The sequence below is a fragment of the Rhinatrema bivittatum genome, chromosome 3 (assembly GCF_901001135.1).
Source record: "Rhinatrema bivittatum chromosome 3, aRhiBiv1.1, whole genome shotgun sequence".
NCBI classification, from domain to species: domain Eukaryota; kingdom Metazoa; phylum Chordata; class Amphibia; order Gymnophiona; family Rhinatrematidae; genus Rhinatrema; species Rhinatrema bivittatum.
In genome coordinates, this window is record NC_042617.1 from 162944028 (window position 1) to 162968292 (window position 24265).

At 44.7% G+C, this 24265-nt stretch overlaps 1 protein-coding gene across 3 annotated transcripts in view; it reads left to right on the forward strand.

Moving 5' to 3' along the window:
* MTR (5-methyltetrahydrofolate-homocysteine methyltransferase) overlaps positions 1–24265 on the forward strand; it is a 357506-nt gene that overhangs the window by 220197 nt on the left and 113044 nt on the right. For all 3 annotated transcript variants that reach the window (XM_029593902.1, XM_029593903.1, XM_029593904.1), the window contains one exon: positions 12601–12721. In XM_029593902.1, coding sequence (XP_029449762.1) covers positions 12601–12721 — 121 coding nt within the window. The remainder of the gene's footprint in view (positions 1–12600; positions 12722–24265) is intronic.

The following is a 24265-nucleotide window of genomic DNA, read 5'->3' on the forward strand; positions in this document are numbered from 1 at the left end:
ATTCGCCACAAAGCGATCCGGGTGCTATCAAACAATTTCACCACAATGGCTTACATAAATCGACGGGGGGGACTCGAAGTCGTCTAATGGCGCTAGAGGCCAGCAAGCTTTTTCTCTGGGCAGAGAGGCACTTGGATCGCCTGGCGGCCTCCCACATAGCAGGCAAGGAGAATCTTCAAGCCGACTTCCTCAGTCAACATCTCGATCCCGGCGAGTGGGAGTTGTCAGACAAAAGCGATGGACCTAATCGTGCACAGGTGGGGGTCCCCCTCACCTGGACCTCATGGCGACGCTATCCAACGCCAAGGCTCCCCGGTTTTTCAGCCGGTGGAGGGAGCATTGTTCGGAAGGGGTGGATGCGCTGGTTCTTCCCTGGCCCTCCGACGTTCTACTCTACGTGTTCCCACCATGGCCGTTAGTGGGGAAGGTTCTATGGAGAATAGAACTCCATCGCGGTCCGGTCATTCTCATGGCCACCGAATGGCCCCGACGGCTGTGGTTCGTGGATCTGGTGAATCTCACTGTGGCTGGACCTCTTCTTGGTCACCTGTCCCATCTTCTGTGGCAGGGTCCCGTATTTTTCGACCAGGCGGATCGCTTCTGTCTGGCGGCATGGCTTTTGAACAGAGACATTTGAGACGAAGAGAATATAAGGATGAAGTTATTGCCACACTCCTCAGGTGTCGCAAACAGTCGACATCGCTTACCTACGTCTGGGTCTGGAAGGTTTTTGAAAACATCTGCGAGGAGTTGGGTGTTTCGGCACGTTCGCCTTTGGTTGCGGTTATTCTCACTTCAGCGTGGTCTCTCCAAGGGTCTTTCGGTTAGCTCCCTGTGCGTTCAGGTTTCGGCTCTTGGTTCCCTCCTGGGCTCTATCGAAGGTCGGGCAGTCGCCTCTCACCCGGATGTTGTACGTTTTCTCAGGGGCATAAGCACCTGAAACAGTCTGTCCGGTCTATTTGTCCTTCGTGGAGTTTAAACTTGGTTCTCCGAGCTCTTTGTTCGGCACTGTTCGAGCCTCTCCGTCAAGCCACTCTCAGACTTGACTCTCAAGACTGTCTTCTTGGTCGCTATTTACTCTACCAGGAGGGTGTCTGAACTTCAAGCTCTATCCTGTAGAGAACCCTTTCTTGCGTTTTTGGGACTCTGGCGTCTCTCTCAAGACCGTACCTTCTTTCTTACCTAAGGTTGTTTCGTCTTTTCATGTTAACCAGTCCGTGGAACTTCCTGCTTTTTCGCCAGAGGATATCGCGGTGTCTGGTAATAGTGATCTTCGTCGTCTCGATGTCAAACGAGTCTTATTGCATTAATTTGAGGTCACTAATGATTTTCGGATTTCCGATCATCTTTTTGTCCTGTGGAGTGGACCCAACAGGGGGAAACAAGCTTCTAAGGCTACGATCGCTACATTTGCAAGGGCCGAGCAGTTCCTGAAGGCCTAAAAGCTCATTCTTTATGTTCTCAAGCGACTTCTTGGGTGGAGTCTCAATCGGTGTCGCCGCAAGAAATATATGTAGGGCGGCTACATGGAAATCTCTTCATACTTTTGCTCGTCACTACCAACTCGATGTTCAGGCTCCAGCCTTTGGTTCCTTTGGTTGGTAGGTGCTTCGAGCGGGACTGTCTGGGTCCCACCCTCTGTAGGGAAGCTTTGGGACATCCCATGGTCTGGACTGATCCGGATACGTACAGGGAAAGGAAAATTAGTTCTTACCTGATAATTTTCGTTCCTGTAGTACCACGGATCAGTCCAGACGCCCACCCGTTCTTATTCTGTCCGCTCAAATTTTTTCCTGTTAATTTTGGTTTTGTCCTACTTATAGGATTTTCTTTTTGATCCCTGCATCGTCTTCCTGGAATTTACTGATAGGCACCGGAAGCATCGTTACGATGATCGGGGGTAGATATACAAGAATGTTTAGTTACAGTTCATTCAATTGTTCTGTTATTTTATTGGCTTAAATTAAATTACTAGTTATCCTGTTACTTGCTTGATCTTGTATTTTCTGCTTTGACAATGGTTATACTGAGGGTTCCAGGGTGGGTTCTGTCCTTATATGGGCTGCCCTTAGAACTTTGGTCTGTCTCCACCTGCTGGAACAGGGGCTTAATCCATGGTCTGGACTGATCCGTGGTACTACAGGAACGAAAATTATCAGGTAAGAACTCATTTTCCTTTCTCATCTCCCCATCCGATTTCGCCTCCCTGTGATTATCCAGACAAAATCAAGATTGGAAAACTACTTTCTTCCAGGACAAGCAGGATGTAGTCCTCACATGTGGGTGATGTCAGCAGACAGAGCCCTATCACGGAAAACATTTCTGTCAAAGTTTCTAGAACTTTTGACTGGCACACTGAACATGCCCAGCATGTCATAATCCCTGTAGCCACAGGGGTCTCCCTTCAGTCTCTTTTTTCCGTGCTGCAGTTTGCCTCACGGTTAGGAGCTCTGTGAGAATTTTCTCACTACTTTTCCTCATGGAAAAACTTGAAGTTTTCTTCACAAAAAGTTCTCTCATAGGGGTCTCCCATCGCTGCATCGTTTTCTCTTCGCTCTGTGAGTAATTTCCACGTCTTCGGTCGGTTCCTGCTACCTTGTCCTCAGTTCCCGCAGGCCGCCAACCATTTTTGCTGCCCCCCCCCCCCTTTTTTTTTTTTTTTTTTTTTTTTACATCATGGCGACGGGCTTTAGAAAATGCCCAGAGAGTCCGTGTACCATGTCAATTACTAACCCGCATGATGTCTGTGTGCTGTGCCTCGGCTCATCACACGATGTTCGTCGATGCCCTAGCTGTGTTCAAATGACCCCAAAGGGCAGGCATGCCCGCCTGGACAAGATGAAGTCCCTTTTCAAGATAAAGCTAACTCCATTGACGTCCACCCCAGTCGTCACCGGCAGGAACATCAACAAAATCCATCTACAAACCTCGCCAGGAGCAGCAAGGCAGCGGTGACCGTCCATCACAGACAACATCCAGGGCATCGGCATAGTCTTCCTCGGTGCCGGAGAAAGACCAGACCAAGCACCGAGGGAACCACCATCACCATTGTGATGCCACACCCGGTGCTGTCACCATCACCGCATCGGCTTCGATGGCTATTGAGCCGATTCCCAAGAGGACACGGTTAGAGGAGCCTCCAACCTCCTTTCCACCCGAGACACCAAGGTGATCCCCACCGATATCGGTGTTGGGAACTGAGGTGTAGATGTGCAGTAGTGCCTAGCCTGCCTCCCCTGCAGCTGTGTTACCTACACCAGCTTCCAGGGAGGAGCTGGACATACTTGTCCGACAGACGGTCCTCAATGCCCTCGAACTTTCATCCACCATCGATGCCAGCCCCCATACCAGCACCAACACCGGAGCCATCGGTCTTCACACCATTGCTCAACCACCTGGATACACTCATCGATGCCCTTCCAACCCAGCCTGGGCCATTGGTACCAAGATGACCTACTGAGTCTCCGAAACCCCCGATACCCATTCCGGGGTCCTCGGAAGATGAAGACATGGACTCTAGTCCTCTTCCAGCTCCACTTCCACCGATGCCGGAACTGGTTCCTGGTCCTTTGGAGCTCTCGGGATCGAAGCGCCCACGATTCCCCTCTATGCCATCGATGCCGCCTAAGTCTCCATCGGTGCCGCTGCATCCACCATCGAGGGATCCACCGATGCCAACACATCCTGGAGTAGCAGGTTTTTTCCCCTCCCTTGGGATCGCAGCCAGAAACCCCGTATGATCCATGGGAGGATGTTGACACAGACACTTATACAGAGGACATACTCTCAGAGCCATCTCCTCCGGAAGAAAGGAGACGGTCTCCTCCAGAAGACCTCTCCTTTGCTAATTTATAAAGGAAATGTCAGAGACCATCCCTTTTGACTTAGTCACTGAGGAGGACACGTCACAAGACATTGGAAGTCCTTCAATTTGTAGATGCCCCCAAAGAAATTATGGCCATTCCAGTCCACGAAGTGCTCTTGGATCTGCAACATCGCCTATGGGAGCATCCTTGCACTGTCCAATCAGTTAATAGAAAGACAGATGCAACTTATCTAGTCCAGCACACTCCAGGGTTTCAGAAGCCACAGCTACCTCACCAGTCAGTGGTAGTGGAATCTGCGCAGAAGGAAGGCCAAGAGGCTGCACCCCCCGTTCTTCAGCTCCCCCCGGAAAGGACCAAAAATTCTTGGATGGTTTGGGTCGGAAGGTGTCACGCATAGCTGCCTATCAATTATACATGAGACAATACCAGAGGAACCTGTGGAAGAAAACCTCACTGCCATTCTCCAGAAAGGCCTTGAGGCTGGAAAACATGAAGTCAGAGCTGCATATGATTCCTTCAAAATGGCGTCTTGCTTATCAGCAACAGGAATCAGTGCCAGAAGATGGGCCTAACTTAAAGCATCTGACTTGCGAACAGAAGTTCAAGACAAGCTCGCTAATCTCCCCTGACCAGAGATAATCTCTTTGGTGACAAGATTCAGGATGCAGTGGTTCAATTAAAAGATCACCTTGAGGCCCTGCGTCAGCTTTCCACAGTTTCCACGGAACCTCCTTCGGCTCGTAAAACCATCAGAAGGGATGCCAGAAGACCCTTTTATCGCTCACACAAGTACTACCCACCGACATCTCGCGTGAGACCAGCCAGACCACCACAAAGGGGACAGCCATGTCAGACCAAGCCATCCAGATCTCAGCCATCCCCGCAAACGGGCCCAGCCTTTGCATTTTGAAACTTATCCAGAGAACAGCGGCCACTCTCTGAATCCAAGACCAGACTTGCCAGTAGGAGGTACGCTACACCACTTTATAACCAAAATGGCAGAGCATTACCTCAGACCAATGGGTTATATCCATCATAACCCAAGGATACCATTTAAACTTCCTCATGGTACCCCCAGATTCACCACCCAATTCACTGTGGATGCAAAAAGATCACACAATGCTTCTAGAGTCAGAACTGTCCACCCTACTGAGCGCCAGGGCTGTGGAAGCTGTTCCCCGGGCATAGCAGGGCAGAGGGTTCTACTCCCGCTATTTTCTCATTCCAAAGAAATCAGGCGGCCTCCGCCCCATCTTAGACCTCCACAATCTCAACAAATTTCTACAGAAAGAAAAATTCAGGATGGTGTCCCTGAGCACCATGCTTCTCCTTCTGCAAAAAGGAGATTGGCTCTGTTCTATGGATCTTCAAGACGCTTATGCTCACATTCCAATATCACCACATCACCACAAATACTTGCGCTTTATAGTGGGACATGAACATCTTCAGTACTGGGTTCTGCCTTTCAGACTTGCCTCGGCACCCCGTGTATTTACAAAGTGGCTAGCAGTGGCTACAGTCAATCTATGCAAAGACAGCATACACGTGTTTCCTTACCCGGATGACTGGCTAATCAAGAGCCAATCCAAACGAACTCTCAACGCTCTCAAGCTCACTATCAATCTGCTACACTCGTTGGGTTTTCTCATCAATTACCAGAAATCCCACCTAATTCCATCTCGCCTCCTTACCTTCATCGGAGCAGATTTGAACACCACAGTCGCAAAGGCCTTCCTGCCCAATGATTGCACAGAGACACTCTCCAAGCTAGCTACATCTCTGCACACAAAAGAAACAGCCTCAGCCCATCAATTCCTGCTGAAGAAAATGAAACCATCTTCACACCCTTTTGATCAAATCCCTTCCAAAATGCTTCTTCTAATCCCCGATATTATATCAAAAACCCTAGCCGACATCATAAATTGTTCCCTGTCCCAGGGTATCTATCCAGACGACCTTAAAACAGCCTCAATCAAACCACTCCTAAAAAAACCGAACCTAAATGTCAGCGATCCTAACAATTTCCGCCCTATTTCCAACCTCCCATTTATAGCTAAAGTTATAGAAAAATTAGTGAACACTCAATTATCTAATTACCTAGAGGATCACAATATTCTGTCCCCAAACCAATATGGTTTTCGCAAAGCTGCAAGCACCGAAACACTACTTCTCTCCTTCACGGACTTCCTCCTCTCCGGCATCGATAAAGGTCAAGCGTTCTTATTAATCCTCCTTGACCTTTCGGCTGCCTTCGATACAGTCAACCACCACCTCCTGCTAAAACAGCTGGCAAACCTAAGAGTGACAGGCTCAGCACTGAATTGGTTTAAAACATTCTTGGAGAACAGAGGATACAAGGTAAAAATTCATAATAAAGAATCCCACTACTTTCCATCCTCCCTAGGGGTTCCGCAGGGTACCTCTCTTTCACCCACGCTTTTTAATGTCTACCTGCTCACACTCTGCCAACTGCTCTCGAAACTAAATTTGAAACACTTCCTCTTTGCAGACGATGTTCAGATCGTGATCCCTGTAAAAGAATCCATTACGAAAACATTAGAATACTGGGATAGTTGCCTAATAGAAATCAAACACCTCCTCACCAGCCTAAACTTAATACTCAATGCCTCGAAAACAGAATACCTGCTTATGTCCCCAGAAAACAACAATACATCCTCAAAGCCACCAGCCCTCCTTCAAACCTCCCACAGTAAGAGACCTAAGAGCAATCTTAGACAACCGTCTTAACCTTAAATCATTCGCCAACCAAACTACCAAAGATTGCTTTCATAAATTACATATCCTTAAAAGAATAAAGCCGCTCTTCCACACTCAGGACTTCAGAACAATTCTGCAAGCAATAATCTTCTCCAAGCTAGATTATTGCAACTCACTACTACTGGGCCTCCCAACTTCACATACCAAACCTCTACAAATGGTTTGGTATGTGGAATACAGCAGCCAGAATCCATACAAACTCCAGGAGAATCGATCACATCTCCCCAATCCTCAAAGACCTTCACTGGCTACCGATTCACTACAGAATCATGTACAAATCCATCACCACCATCTACAAGGTCATCCATCAACATACACAGCTCAACTTACAAATTCCCTTCAAAAAACACACATCCGACAGACCCATCAGGGAATCTTACAAAGAATCGCTTCAGGTACCACACGCCAAAACTTATCAATACAAAACTCTCTCAGAGAGGCAAACCAAGATGGCGGCATAGCGGATCAGTGAAACGCCAGCTACCTCTGATTCTCTTCAGAAAGTTTTCTTTGCCTGATAATGCCTTCCAAGAGGAAGGGAAAGGTGAGGGTGTTCCCTCCAGAGCCCTTACCTGGACCCAGCCAGCTTGACATCGTGCGTTTCCTGACCCAGACAGTGAGTTTGGAGGGAGTCGAGGAAGCCATTGCGAGCTCCGCGGCAGGAGAGTGGAGTGCGTCGCTGGGAGAGACGTCCCTCAGTCCTGACCTTCGCGCACCTCCGGCGCAACGCGACCCCGTCAGGGCTCCTGCTTAGTCGCAGTCGGATGACGCGTCCGGAGCGCCAGAGCTGGAGGGAGAGAACCCTGAAGCAGCAGAGGGAGAAAGGCTGGGCCGGGTGCAGACGGACCCTGAGGCAGTTGGAGAGGGGTCTGTTGCATCAGGAGAGTCTCCGGTGGAGGAGGGGGAGGCTCTAGTGGCTGGAGATAACATCATTCTCCCGGATTCTGCGGGTGAGTCAGCGTTGGTGTCATCAAGGCCCAGTGCTGTGACACTGGAAGCCATATGGGACCTGGTTGCAGGCCAGGGACTTTCGCTAACCAGACTGGAGAGGAAAGTAGACTCCCTTAACTATAATATACAGCAGAAGATACTGGGAATTCAAGAACAGGGAGCCACTTTGACAAACAAGATAACCGAGATTGAAAACAAGGTTCAAACTAATGCTAAAGTTAATTCTGCTATTATAAAGGAACAGTTAACATCTTCGAGACGTCTAGAATTATTAGAAAATGGACTGAGAAAGTTAAATGTGAGAATTTTAAATTTCCCCCACATTACGGGGGAAATGCCATATACTACCTTAAAAAAATTCTTAACAGATTGCCTGGGGTTTTCTGAACAAAATATTCCCTCTATTAATTTTTGTAGGTTTATAACAAATAGGGCAACTGTTAGAAATGAGAATAATATTGAAGTACCATCAAATTTGACTGGGTTTCTAGAATCATCTAATGTGGAAATAATTGAGAGGAAAGTTCTTTTAGTGTCATTTATTACAACTCAAGATGTTATGAATGTAATGCGAAATTATTTCAGGAAATTTCCTGTGAATTTTTGTGACCAGGAAATCAGGCTATATCCTGATATGGCCCCAATTACCCAATATCGCAGGAAAGAGTTCCTATCATTTAGACAAGATGTTATTTCATTAGGTTTTGTGTTTTCATTGCGGTATCCCTGTAAATGTTTACTAAAGAAAGGTGACGAAACTTTTGTGTTCTTCCAAGTTGAACAGTTAAAGCAGTTTATCAAAGCCCGTAGGCCAGTAACTTCTTCTCCAAATGTCTAGAGATAGAAGGTTAAATTGAATTTATCACTGTTGGTATTATGTTAAGCCTATTTCTTTTAATTTTCTTGTTAGGGCTCCTGTTAAATATATGCAGTTTGCCACTCTAGGGTGATATCTTTAATGGAAATTTGTATATCCTTATTATAAGTTCTGCTATTGGGGATTATGGCAATAGAGACTTTATATAAAAGACAAATATTTCTTTAGTATTAAAGATTGTATGAATAATTAATATGTGATATTATGTAATGCAATCTTATATGGAAGGATTCTAACAATGTAAAATGGAAAACTATAAATAAACAAATAAACCAAAACTCTCAGTGTCAGAGCGTTCTCAACAGCAGGCCCACCTTTATGGAACTCCATACCAGCTGACCTGAGACAGGAACCCTGCCTACTAACGTTCAGGAAAAGGCTGAAAACTTGGCTTTTTAAAAAAGCCTTCCCAGGCCTTGATTGAGAACCTCACCCAACATCACAAACACTTTATCAAAAAATTGGATCTAAATAAGAAATCACTAACTTCCCCGTCATCGCCATTACAGTTTTATTTATGTCATTTGATATACAATTGCACTCTATTGGAATCGATTTTGCTACCCTGTAAATATTTTCCTGTTCAGTTATCTCCCCCCTTTTTCTTTTCCAGATCCCAGTTATTTACTACCCTGTTTTTATTGTAACTGTTGCACTCTCCTAACCATGCTCTTGTTACTGTGGTTTGAGTTCTCTCTACCTTACACACATTGTTAAATGTAAACCGGTTTGATGTGATTCCTGTCATGAAAGCCGGTATAGCAAAATAATAAATAAATAAATAAATAAATTCCTCTCTTTACTGGGCCACATGGCTTCCACGATCCACGTCACTCCTATGGCTAGGATGGCCATGAAAATAACTCAATGGACTTTGAAATCTCAGTGGCTCCAAGCCTTTCAACCTCTTTCATCCCAGATCCATGTAACCCACCAGCTTTGTCTATCACTTCTCTGGTGAACAAACAAAGCCAGCTTGCTGACAGGTCTACCCTTCCAGCAACCAGTTCCTCAAGTGACCTTAACCACAGACGCATCCAACTTTGGTTGGGGAGCTCATGTGAACAACCTTCAAACTCATGGGAATTGGACATAACTCGAAGCAAAGTTTCAAATCAACTTCCTAGAGCTTTGAGCCATATGCTATGCTCTATTTGCATTTAAAGACTTCCTTTCACACAAGAATGTTCTCATACAAACAGACAACACAGTTGCAATGTGGTACTTGAACAAACAGGGAGGCACAGGCTCTTATCTCCTCTGCCAAGAAGCTGCGCAGATCTGGGCCTGGGCCCTTGCACACTCCATGCATCTCAGGGCCACTTATTTAGCAGGCATACAGAACATAGTATCAGATCACCTCAGTCGACAGTTCCATCCCCACAAGTGGTCACTGGATCCTGTGGTAACGAACAAAATCTTCCAACACTGGAGTCAACCAACAATAGACCTCTTTGCATCTGAACTGAATCACAAAGTGGACAGATTCTGCTCCCTGCACAAGCAGCAAAACAAATTAGCCATGGACTCCTTTGCTCACCCCTGGAAACAGGCCTTTCCTATATGCGTATCTTCCGATAGCACTGATAGCCAAAACTCTCGAGAAACTGCAACAGGACAAAGGGTCAGTGATACTCATTGCCCTGTATTGGCCTCAATAAGTATGGTTTCCCATGCTTCTTGACCTCTCGATCCGATAACCCATTTGCCTGGGCACAGCACCAAATCTCATAACTCAGAACCAAGGCATGCTGCGCCACCTGAACCTTCAAACCCTATCCCTCACAGCCTGGATGTTGAAAGCTTGATCCTACAACCTTTCAACTGATATCTCTCAAGTGCTTGTAGCTTCACGAAAGCCTTCCACACGAAAATCCTATTGTTCTAAGTGGAATAGATTTACCTTATGGTGCACACAAAAAGGTATTGATCCCTTTTTCTGCCCCACTCCATCTCTGTTAGATTATCTCTGGCACCTTTCAGACCCTGGTTTCCAGACTTCCTCAGTACAAGTACACCTTAGTGCTATCTCAACGTACCACAAGGGAGTAGGGGATGCTCCAATATCAGCACAACCCCTAGTGAGTCGGTTAATGAGGGGCCTGTTACAACTTAAGCCCCCTCTACAGCCACCAGTTATAGAATGGGACCTAAATGTAGTACTTACAAGGCTCATGCGCTCCCCATTTGAGCCTTTGCACTCCTGCAATGTTAAGTTTTTTACATGGAAAGTTCTTTTCCTCGTAGCTATTACATCTGCTCGAAGGGTTAGTGAGTTACAAGCACTTGTCACGTACTCACCCTATACAAGGTTCCTCCATGACAGAGTGGTCCTCATTACTTGCCCTAAATTCCTTCCCAAGGTGGTGACGGATTTTTACCTGAATCAATCTATAGTCTTGCCCACCTTTTTCCCAAGGCCTCACTCTCATCAGGGCGAGAGAGTGTTACACATCTTGGATTGTAAACGTGCACTTGCATTTTACCTAGACCACACTGCAGTCCATAGGAAATCCACCCAACTCTTTGTTTCTTTTGACAAAAACAAACCAGGAGTTGCAGTGGGCAAACAAACTCTCTCCAACTAGCTAGCAAACTTTATTGAATTCTGCTATGAAAAAGCAGGCCTTCCTCTGCAGGGATGAGTGAAGGCGCACTCAGTAAGAGCCATGGCAACCTCAGTAGCACACAATCGTTCAGTACTGATTGCTGAGATTTGAACAGCTGCAACATGGAGTTCTCTTCACACATTTGCAGCACATTACTGCTTGGACAAGGAAGGACGACAGGACTCTACCTTTGGCCAATCCACCTTAAAGAATTTATTTCCAGTATAATCCCAATTCCTTCCACATCCATCTGCTGTGATTTTCAGGCTGCCTCATTCTCCCAACAGTTCACCAGTTGTTGTGCCTGTTGCTGTTGGTCCAAATTACATATGAGTCAGCCTGTAGCTTGCTAATCACTCACATGTGAGGACTACCATCCTGCTTGTCCTGGGAGAAAGCAGAGTTGCTTACCTGTAAGAGGTGTTCTCCCAGGACAGCAGGCTGTAGTCCTCACGAAACCCACCCGCCACTCCGCGGAGTTGGGTCCAAAATTGTTTTATTATTCTATTTTCTCACTCGCACCTTTTGCTACAAACGAGCCTGAAGAGAGACTCCTGTGGCTACAGGGATTATGGCATGCTGGGCATGCTCAGTGTGCCAGTGAAAGTTCTAGAAACTTTGACAGAAACGTTTTCCGTGATAGGGCTCTGTCTACTGATGTCCCCACATGTGAAGACTACATCCTGCTGTCCTGGGAGAACACCTCTTACAGGTAAGCAACTCTGCTTTATTTTTGTAATGTAAAATAAAAGATGAAAATGTTTGTCCAAGTGCTTTGGAATTTTCATATTTTTGCCATGGAATCTACACCTGAGCAGCTGCAGATCTGTAGATCGTGTCTTAGACCTTCAGCTTCCTGTTGTTCAATCTTATAGCCCCTTACCGAGTTTGGGGGGGAAGGGGGAAGAGAGGAAAAGGCGGGTGACAGCACCAGTAGTACATAGGGGCGCCTAAAACTTAAATCCATCAATGGCTCCAGATCAGTCTAGTGGGGCTCGGACTTTGAAGAGGCTACTTTACATGCCCACAGTCAGTAGTGAGGTAATTATTACCCAGGCAGCTTGTAGTGAGCAGAAGAGAGAAAAGGGAATACAAGACCATATAAAGAGAAAAATGTGAGCTGTGAGAAAATGCTGAGCTGGCCAACAGTAGTGGAAGAGTATGCAGCCTAGTGCAAAAGCCAGTCATTAGAACTCTTTTATACCTTGCATGAATGTTTCTTGGCCAGTGGGCCTTTCAGATCTGGAGAGCCATAGATTGATATTTTCCCTGACCACCTTGTCTGGAGGGTGAGTACTCTGTTGTCAGGCACCTAGGGAGCAATGGAAGGATTCGGAGGTGCCCCAGGAAAAATCCAGTATCTAGAAGAAAGAGGGGAAGGATCTTTAGCAGTCCTACTGAGGTGAGATTTCGTCTGAAATAGATGCAGTGAAAGAAGGGGATGTCAAGGAGGAGTTTTGGTCAACAATGTTTATTTTGAGACTGAAAAAACTGCTTTCTGTTAAATGCTGTATTTTCATTGTATGGTTTTTTTTTTTCTTTGGTAAATCTTAATCAGATATAATTGGCCTTTCTGGTCTCATCACTCCCTCTCTGGATGAAATGATTTTTGTCGCCAAGGAGATGGAAAGGTTGGCCTTAAAGATTCCTTTGCTGATTGGAGGAGCAACTACTTCCAGGTATGTCTGGTGATGAGAGAGGCACTGCTATTTTTGATGGTGCTTTTTTCTCATAATTTCCATTCTCTGCCTCGACGGCCGTCGATCGCACTATAGCTACCGGTTTTAAAAAGTGTCCGGGATGCGCACGGAAAATGTCCCTTACGGATCCGCATCTCGAGTGCGTCCTATGTCGCGGCGAAAATCATGACGTTAAAAATTGTCCGCAATGTGCCGAAATGACGCCGAAAACAAGAAGATGTAGACTGGAAAAAATGGAACATTTATTCCACCTCCAGTTAATGCCGTCGCCTTCCACTTCCTCGAAGTCTCCGGCCGGAGCGAAGCAGCAGCTACTACTTAAAAAATCTATCGGGGGACCGTCGGGGGATCACTCCTCGTCCTTGTCCACCTCGACAAAATCCGTCGAGTCACAGAAAGAAAAACATAAACATCGACATCGAAGGTCGTCGACATCTGAATCTACATCCCAGGATCCGTCGACGGCAAAGTGGCTACGCTCAGACGAAACCTCGGTGTCTGGGCCTCCTCCGATCTCGACACCAGAACCCCTGCAGGGCCCTGCAGCGGTTCCAACGCCTCAGCCTTCGCCACCGCTTACAACTACTCTCACACCAGCAGTTGTAACGCCAGAATTATCTGATATCATCAGACAAGCGATTTCACTGGCTTTGAGGGAACAATTAATTCCGACGACCTCGTCGATGCCGATGCTGCAAGCATCGATGCCGGCAGCATTGCCGATGCCGGTGGGACCACCGATGCCGGTGTCTACCATGACGCCGAGGACACTGAAGGAATCGACGTCGACACCAAGAATTTTAACTTCGACGTCGACGTCCATATATGCGCAGCTACCATCCACGACTTCGATATCGATGCCCATGTTACCTCCATCAAGTACGAGACCACTCTCGACGTCGATGTCGAGGCAACCATCAGCGCCATCGAGGACATCAACCATAGATGTCGAAGATGTTCAGGATTTGCCATCCTTACACCATCTACTTCAAAAATACCAGGATGTCCTTCACACAATGCCTAAAAAGCCTACAGAACAGGTGTTTTCATCTCAACCCACTGATGATCCACTACCAGGTCCATCAGGACTCCATCTGCCTCATAGAACCACACCAAAACATATGTATAGACAAGAAGAAGAGGATTCCTGGGATAGTCAGGATACAGAATCCTCCTCTGAGGACTTTATGTCTGATCCCTCACCTCCAGAACCAAGAAAGAAGTCCCCACCTGAAGACCTCTCTTTCTCTAACTTCATACAGGATATGGCAGACACCATTCCATTTAAATTGGAAGCTGAGCAAGACTCAAGACAGCACACTTTAGAAGTGCTGCAATTTGTGGATCCCCCCAAACAAGTTTTGGCTATACCAATACACGAGGTGCTTTTAGACTTACAACATCGTATCTGGGAGCACCCATCCACAGTGTCAGCTGTAAACAAGAGAGTGGATTCATCTTATTTGGTACAATCAACTCCAGGGTACCAAAGGGCACAACTACCACATCAATCTGTGGTAGTTGAATCTGCACAGAAAAAGTCAAAAAGAATCCGGCCTCATTCCTCCAACCCACCTGGCAAGGATCATCGCTTCCTTGATTCTTTGGGAAGGAAGATCTACCAATCTTCAATGCTAAATTCCAGAATCTCTGCATACCAGCTGTACATGACACAGTATCAGAGAAATTTATGGAAACAGATGGAGGAACTCACCAACTCACTGCCTAAACAGCTTCAAGAACCTGCACAAGCCATAATACATAAAGGCCTGGAAGCAGGAAAACACGAGGTAAGAGCGGCCTATGACAGTTTCGATACTGCCTCCAGAACTGCAGCTGTGGGCATTGCTGCATGTAGATATGCATGGCTCAAGGCTTCTGACCTCAGGCCTGAGGTACAGGAAAAACTTGTTGATCTTCCATGCAAGGGAGACAACCTATTTGGAGAAAAAGTTCAGGAGGCAGTCCAACAACTGAAGGATCACACAGAGACTTTACGTCAATTGTCCCAAATGCCTCAAGATCCTTCCACACAGCCTCCTCGCCGACTTCCTCGCAGGGAAACAAGGAGGCCTTATTATAGGCCATGCAGATACTACTCCCAAACATCTCGGGGTAGATCTACCAGACCTCAACAGCAACGCACCCAAGCTAGACAACCAAGGGCACCCCGTACTCAACCCCCACCTCAGACAGGCCCTGCTACTGGGTTTTGAGATACTGCCCAGAGAACAAGCCACTCCTTTAAACCCTCACACACAAATCCCAGTGGGTGGAAGAGTGTCCCATTTTTACACACACTGGCAGACAATAACAACAGACCAATGGGTGCTCTCTATAGTGGCACAAGGTTACAAACTCAATTTCCTGTCAATTCCACCAGAATTTCCACCGAGAGCCTTCCCACAACAGGAATCTCAACTAATTCCTCTACAAGCAGAATTATCCTCCCTTCTGAAGCTCAGGGCAATACAATCAGTGCCCCAATCTCAGAAGGGAAGAGGATTCTACTCCCGTTACTTCCTCATTCCAAAGAAAACAGGAGGCCTACGCCCCATCCTAGACCTAAGAAATCTCAACAAATTTTTAAAGAAAGAAAAGTTCAGAATGGTTTCTCTAGGCACTATGCTTCCACTTCTTCAAAAAGGAGATTGGCTTTGTTCTCTGGATCTTCAGGATGCTTATACTCACATCCCAATATACCCTCCTCATCGCAAGTACCTACGCTTCATAGAAGGTCATCAACACTTCCAATACAGAGTCCTCCCTTTCGGACTCGCCTCTGCTCCCAGAGTGTTCACAAAATGTCTAGCAGTCATTGCAGCACATTTACGCAAACAAGGTGCTCATGTATTCCCATACCTCGACGACTGGCTCATCAGAAGTCAATCTCTACAAGGAGCTCTCGATTCTCTCAATCAAACAATTACAACACTGCATTCAGTGGGATTCCTGATCAATTATCAAAAATCTCATCTCACACCAGTACAACTGCTTCAATTCATAGGAGCAGAATTGAACACCAACCTGGCAAGAGCTTTTCTACCAGAGGACCGGGCAGAAACAATCTCATTACTAGCAAGGTGGCTCACATCACAAACACATGTAACAGCTCACCAGTTTCTAACTTTGCTAGGCCACATGGCCTCTACAGTTCACGTCACACCCATGGCACATCTAGCCATGAGAATCACACAATGGACTTTAAGATCACAATGGATCCAAGCCATTCAACCATTAACTACTCAGATTCAAGTAACCCACCAACTACATTCTTCTCTGCTATGGTGGGTGAACAAGGACAATTTGCGCAAGGGCCTACCCTTTCAACCAGCAGGTCCACAAATAACTGTGACTACAGATGCATCCACCTTGGGCTGGGGAGCTCACATAGGCAATCTCCAAACACAAGGAACTTGGACAAAACTTGAAGCAACATTTCAAATCAATTTCCTGGAACTTCGAGCTATACATTATGCTCTACATGCCTTCAAGGACTGCCTTACAAACAAGACTGTTCTAATCCAAATGGACAACACAGTAGCCATGTGGTACATCAACAAACAAGGAGGGACAGGTTCGTACCTCCTTTGTCAGGAGGCAGCTCAGATATGGGGTTGGGCTTTGAACAACTCCATGTTTCTCAAGGCCACTTACCTAGCAGGCATTCACAATGTAGTGGCGGACAGACTCAGTCGTCAATTCCAACCACACGAATGGTCACCAGATCCCACAATAGTGACCAAGATATTTCAACGTTGGGGACAGCCAACAGTAGACCTCTTTGCATCACTTCTGAATCACAAAGTGGACAACTACTGTTTCCTATACAACCAGATCAACAGGCCAGCCAAGGACGCATTTGCTCGCCCTTGGAACTCAGGCCTACTTTACGCGTATCCTCCAATACCGCTCATTACCAAAACTCTAGTGAAGCTACAACAGGACAAGGGGACCATGATCCTCATAGCCCCGTACTGGCCTCGACAAATATGGTTTCCCACACTTCTAGACCTCTCAGTAAAGGATCCCATTCGCCTGGGAGTAGCTCCCACTCTCATAACTCAGGATCAGGGTCGGTTGCGCCATCCCAACCTCCAATCCCTATCACTGACAGCTTGGATGTTGAAAGCTTGATCTTACAACCACTCAATCTTTCATCCAATATATCCCAAGTGCTTATAGCTTCACGTAAACTTTCCACACGGAAAAACTATGCTTCCAAATGGAAGAGATTCACTTTATGGTGTAAGCAAAATAACACTAATCCTTTCACTTGCCCTACAAATTCTTTACTAGAATACTTGTACCATCTTTCAAATCTGGTCTCCAGACTTCATCTGTAAGAGTGCATTTAAGTGCAATTTCAGCTTACCATAATCAGGTAGCAGATGCACCTATCTCTACACAACCTCTTGTTAGCAGATTTATGAGAGGTTTAACTCACCTCAAACCACCAATTAGACACCCAGTCCCACAATGGGACCTAAATTTGGTTTTATCAAGAATCATGTGTTCTCCTTTTGAACCCATAGATTCCAGTGATCTAAAATTGCTTACATGGAAGACCATCTTCCTCATAGCCATTACATCAGCTAGAAGGGTTAGTGAGTTACAAGCACTTGTCACATATGAACCTTACACAAAGTTCTTACATGACAAAGTAGTTCTCCGTACTCATCCTAAATTCCTCCCTAAGATAGTCACGGAATTCCACCTAAACCAGTCTATAGTTTTACCCACATTCTTTCCAAGGCCTCACTCTCACCAAGGAGAGAGGGCCTTGCACACCTTGGATTGCAAGCATACTCTGTTTTTCTACTTAAACCGCACTGCAGTTCACAGGAAATCCAATCAACTCTTTGTTTCCTATGACCCAAACAAACCAGGTAAAGCAGTGGGTAAGCATACTCTATCCAATTGGCTAGCAGATTGCATACAATTTTGCTATGAACAAGCAGGCCTTCCTCTCCAAGGGCGAGTAAAAGCACACTCAGTAAGAGCAATGTCAACTTCAGTAGCACACTATCGTTCAGTGCCAATACTTGACATATGCAAAGCAGCAACATGGAGCTCTCTTCACACATTTGCAGCTCATTACTGCTTAGATAAGCAAGGAAGACAAGATTCAAACTATGGACAGTCTGTCTTAAAGAACTTGTTTCCAGTTTAATCCCAACTCCTTCTACAACCAACCTGCTGACATCGTCGACTGACTCATTTCAACAGCAATACTACACTGTTGCCTCCATACAAAATGAGTCAGCCTCTAGCTTGCTAATCACCCATATGTGAGGACTAGCATCTTGCTTGTCCTGGGATAAAGCAAAATTGCTTACCTTGTAATAGGTGTTATCCCAGGACAGCAGGATGTAGTCCTCACAGAACCCACCCGCCACCCCGCGGAGTTGGGCCTCATACTTTTTTATTACTTTATTTTTGCTAATGCATTTGCTATATACGAGACTGAAGAGAGACACCTGTGGCAGAGAATATCATAGCATGCTGGGCATGCTCAGTGGCCTCACAGGGCCAGTCAAAAGTTTCTAGAAACTTTGACAGAAAGCTTCCCGCTTCAGGGCTCCGTCAGTGACGTCACCCATATGTGAGGACTACATCCTGCTGTCCTGGGATAACACCTATTACAAGGTAAGCAATTTTGCTATACTATTGTATTGATAGCTTAACTTCTCATGTTGTAAGGTTACTTTTTTGGCTTTAAATAAAAAAGGCACAAAATAGCACCTGTTATAATGCATTTTAGTACAAAGGAGTTAAGTTTTCATATGCATGTTAAACCTCATTTGCATGGATAGAGGTCCATTGGATGTGTAAACCCAACCCGGTTTGCTTGTCCTGCATGGGTGGAGCCTGGGCAGGGACCCTAGCTAGCTCTTCTTTGTGCCCCTTTCCCCTAGGGTATGGATCCTTTTGGTTGGGGGAAAAGGTTTACTTTCAGGGCCCAGTGCAAGGGTAACTAACTTCCTTTAGGGTGGTATCCCTGGGAGAGTGGTAATTCTGTTCACATGTGGGTGAAATGTTAAAACAAATCATGCAGGATGCACTGAGTTAGTGTCCAAAATAAAACTTTACTGAATAAATAGATGGAATGGCACAATTAAATGAATGGTGCAAGGAAATATAATCCCTACAATGCTCACAGTCAATAGACAATATAAAAAGGAGGGAGATAATCGGTTTCACAACTTTATTAACAATTAACCATCGGGACATGTTAACATACCATATTCACTAATTATGATTATTATAATTATAATTGATTATAATTATTATGGGGCAGATTTTTAAAGGGGTACATGCATAAGATATGCGCGTACCCCCCGAAAACCTGCCCCAAGTTCCCCCTGCGCGTGCCGAGCCTATGTTGAATAGGCTCGGCGGCGCGCACAAGCCCCAGGACACATGTAAGTCCCGGGGCTTTCCTAGGGGGGGTGCCGCGGCGGCACATCATCTGGGGGCGGGGCCACGGGCATGGTTCCGGCCCGGGGGCGTGGCCGAGGGCTCCGAAACTGCTCCCGGGCCGGGGAATCGCGCAGGTAGGGGGGGTTAGGTAGGGCTGGGGGGATGGGTTAGGGAGGGGAAGGTGCAGGGGGGGTGGAAGGAAAGTTCCCTCCGAGGCCGCTCCGATTTCAGAGTGGCCTCAGAGGGAACGGAGGCAGGCTGCCGATTTTGCACAGCCTTGCATGCGCCGACCTCGGATTTTAAAGGATACGCGCGGCTACGCACATCTATTAAAATCCGGCGTACTCTTGTTTGCACTTGGTGCGCGGGCGTACTTTTTAAAAATCTACCCCTGTATTATAATTATTCACAATTATAATTAACTAAACAACACACAAAGCAGGCCATATTCTTGACCTTATTTATGCTAATCGAAATAATTGCCAAAGCAATCTATCCCAAAAAATTGTGCCATGGGCAGATTATCAACTAAACAAAACAAATATTACAATCCAAACCTCACAAAAAATAAAAACTAAATATAATCAAACTATCAAATACAGAAAAAAAGTAGAACCTGAAGTTCTAGAAGAACGTATCAAATATACATTTTTTGATTCAGATATAAACAATATTTTATCACCTTTTGATCTCTGGCAAAAAACCATCAACGAAATAGCTGATCTATGTCCTGAACAAGAAGAAAAAAAAATCCACAACAGAAAATTATTCAAAACAAAAGAAGCCAGGGTACAACGACGATTTACGATGTACCAAACAAACCCTAAGAAAATATGAGAAGCAATGGAGAAAAAAACGATCAACAGAAAACCTTGCAAAATACAAATTACAACTATCTAAATACAGAGAACTAATAAATAAAACAAAGAAAAAAATACTATGCTAATCAAATTCATGGAATAATCTTCAACTCTAAACTTCTGTATGAAAAGGTAGGAAATCTTATCAAAGATCCAACATCCTCCACTTCAAACAACTATGACTTCACAAAAACCTCATGCAATGATTATGCAAACCTATCTTCTGCATAAAATAAATACTTTAAAGTCACAGTTCTCTAATGACCATCAAGAAGATAACTCAGAAACTCACCCTACCAAACCAAAATGGATTTCTTTCAACACAGTATCAAAACTAGAAGTGAATCAGATAATCAATAAAATGAAACCTGTATCCCACCCACTAGATCCTATCCCAGCTAATATTCTTAAAAAAAAGTAAACACCATAATCACACCAATAATCACAACAATAATAAACCATTCTATCACAAGGAATAGTCCCCAAGGTGGCAAAACAAGCTATTGTGAAACCAACTTTGAAAAATAAAACTGGAAAATTAGATGACTGGTACGATTATAGACCAATCTCAAACTTACCTTTCATCTCAAAAGCATTAGAAAAAGCAGTTTTATCTCAATTAGAAAATCATCTGGATGACAACAATATTCTATTCCCAAACCAATTTGGATTTAGAAAAAACCTTTCAACTGATAGTCTACTCATATCCATTACAAACAACATACTAAAAAGATTTGATCATAATGAATTGTATTTACTGATTCTACTAGACTTAAAAGCAGCATTTTACATTGTAGACCATCATCTACTCTGCCAACAACTAAAAAAAAAAAATTGAATTGATGGAAAAGTTCACAAATTCACAGTAGTCACAGGCGTTCCACAAGGCTCAGCACTCTCGGCATCCCTATTCACATCTACCTCCTACCAATGTGCACTCTCTTAGAAAATCTGAACATGAAATTTTTCATATACGCCGATGATATTCAATTTTATATTCTATTTGATAAAATCTTTGAAAGAACTACAGTAACCTTAACAACATACTTGAGATCAATCCAACAAGAAGCTTCTCTTCTAAAACTTACACTTAACACCAATAAAACTGAAATAATATGGCTAAGAAGAGACAACAAAAATCTCAAACAGCCCACCCTCAACCTTGGAATAGCCAACATTACACCATCAGATGAAGTCTGTGACCATGGAATACAGATAGATGAAAACATCAACATGAAAAAAACTTAAAATAATGAAATGAAATCTGGGTATTCCAAACTCAGAATCTTACACCGTCTAAAACCATTACTTACCTTCCAAGATTTCCACACAGTCCTACAAACATTAATATTTTTGAACCTGGACTATTGCAACTCACTTCTTTGGGCCTTACCACAAGCACAATTAAACCACTACAACTTCTCCAAAATGCTTCAGCAAGACTCCTTACAGGAACTAGAAAATTTGATCATATTATCCCTTGTCTAATCAACCTTTACTGGCTTCCAATAAAGTTCAGAATCCATTACAAAGTATTAGCCCTCATCTTTAATATTATAAACAACTATGATTCATCTCCTTCAGGAATAACAATAAAAAGCTATAGCCCACAAAGAGATCTCAGATCTTAAAACAAAAATATTCTTACTGTTCCTTCAAATCTGAGCACTCATCTAATCCAAATAAGAGAACAAATGTTCACAATAGCAGGACACAAACTATGGAACGATCTACCCTGATCAATAAGACTGTTAATGGAAAAAAAAGAAATTCAGTATTAAAATAGATACAATTAGTTTAAATAAGAACCTTTTAATACAATATTATATAATGTAATCAAATGCAATTTATGTGAACAGTTGTGATCTTCTGTTGGAACGACAGTATATAAAAAGCATAAATAATTAAAATAAATAATTAAAATAACCCAACTCACATTCATGCAAGAATCAAACCACACACTTATCAACCATACTACATACATAGAATATTTACAATACCCTGGAGTCATCGTATATATTTTTGTATATATATCTATATATATATATATATATATCTTGGGTTATGTATGTAATATGGTTGATAGGTGTGTGGTTTGATTCTTGCATGAACGTGAGTTGGGTTATTTTAATTAGAGAATATATGTTAACATGTCCCAATGGTTAATTGTTTCTTTGTAAAGATTGTTTGCATAAAGGAAAATTGGATCTTTCCTGCTAATTTTCATTCCTAGAATACCACGGATCAGTCCAGACTCTTGGGTTTTGCTTCCCTTCCAGCAGATGGATACGGAGAAAGTTTCACTGATACTGCCATATAAACTGGTGTGCCACCTGTAGAACCTCAGTATTGAGCTGTACCCAAGCCAAGATTCATACCATAACAATTATAATGAAATAGAAACAACCTCCTACAACGAGCAGGAGAAAAGGCGGAATTCTGCAATGAAAAATCTTTTCGTTCTAACCACAAACCAAGAAAACAATCCTGAAATCCTGAGCAGCTCTGCAGCCTATATACAAAAGAAATACGAGCGGACTCTCTCCTCAAGCAGGGCGGGACTCTGGACTGATCTGTGGTATTTCAGGATCAAAAATTAGCAGGTAAGAACCAATTTTCCTTTCCTGTTCACACTGGATCAGTCCATATTCATGGGATGTACCCTACCTTCCCTAATTAGGGTGGGACTGCGAGAGTTCCACTCTAAGAACATTCTCACCAAAGCCCATAGCCTCTGGAGCATGGACATCCAAACAATGTCTGGTGAAAGTGTGCAAAGACTTCCAAATGACTGTCCAACAAATTTCCTGCTGGCACTCAGCCCAAGAAGCTGCCTGCGACCAAACAGAGTGAGCTCTGAAGCCCACTGGAACAGGATGCCCTTACAGATACACATCGAGCTGATAGCCTCCTTCAGCAACCTTGCTGTCATGGGTGTTGAAGTCTTTTGCCCTTTCTTGGTCCCGCTGCATTGCACAAGAAGATGGTCAGTCACCCGGAAGCTATTGATGACCTTAAGATAACGAAACAGAGCTCGTTTTACATCCAAATATCACAGGTCCTTTGCATGCGGTGTTGATGCATCCAAATTTGGGAAAGCCGGAAATTCTACTGTCTGACTTAAATGAAACACCGAACAATCTTCGGGAGGAAAGAGGGCATCATCTGCAATGAGATCCTGGAATCTAAGTTCTTCAAAAATGGCTCCATACATGACAGAGCTTGCAGCACCAAACTTCTGACCAAACAAATTGCCACCAGAAAAACTACCTTAGAGGCTCAAAAGGAGCCACACACATTCCTCTTAGGACTAAGATAATATTCCATGAAGGACATCTTTTCCACACTGGAGGACGCAGATGCTTTGTCCCTCAAAGAAAATGTTCTACATCCAGATGAGCAGCCAAAGACATTCCATGTACCTTGCCACGAAAACAGCTCAAGGCCGCAACCTGCACCTTGAGAGAGCTAATGGCTCACCAATTCTTTCTACAAAAAGGTTAAAATTTGAGCAACCGAGGCCTAAGTAGGTCTTACTCCCTGACCCATACACCAGGACTTGCAGACTCTCCAGATTCTCACATAGGACAAGGAAGTGGAACTTTTTCTAGCCTGCAACAAGATGGAAATGACACCCTCCGGATATACTTTCCTCCTCAAGCACTTCCTTTCAAAAGCCAAGCTGTGAGACAAAAGCGATCTGCATGATTTAAAAATATTGGACCCTGACGAAGGAGCTTCGGTAGAAGAGTGAGCCACAGAGGACAGACTACCGCCAGATTGATCAGGTCCGCAAACCACGGTGGTGCCACTAGGATCACTTCTCCAGGATGACTTTCTATCCACCATATCACTTTGCCCACCAGCGCCATGGAGGGAACTTGTAAAGAAGAAGCCCTAGTTCTACCTTGGCCTGAGGGAATCAATGACTCCTGCCCCATGTTCTCTTCTGCAACTGAAGAAGAGGGGAACCTTGGCATTCCGTTGAGATGCCATCAAGTCCAGATGGGGGTATCCCACCTGCAACATAGAAGTCATTGCCTCCAACTCCCACTCCCTTTTCCTAACCAGGTGGCAAAGCGTGCTCTCAAGAACTGCAGAACCTGAGACAGGGTGAGATGACTTTGTCAGGTTCACCACCCAGCCTAGAGACCTCAACTGGTGTATGACCTGAGACACCGCTTGACTGCAGAGGGCTTCTGTCTTCGCCCGAATGAGCCAGTCAACCAGATATGGCTGA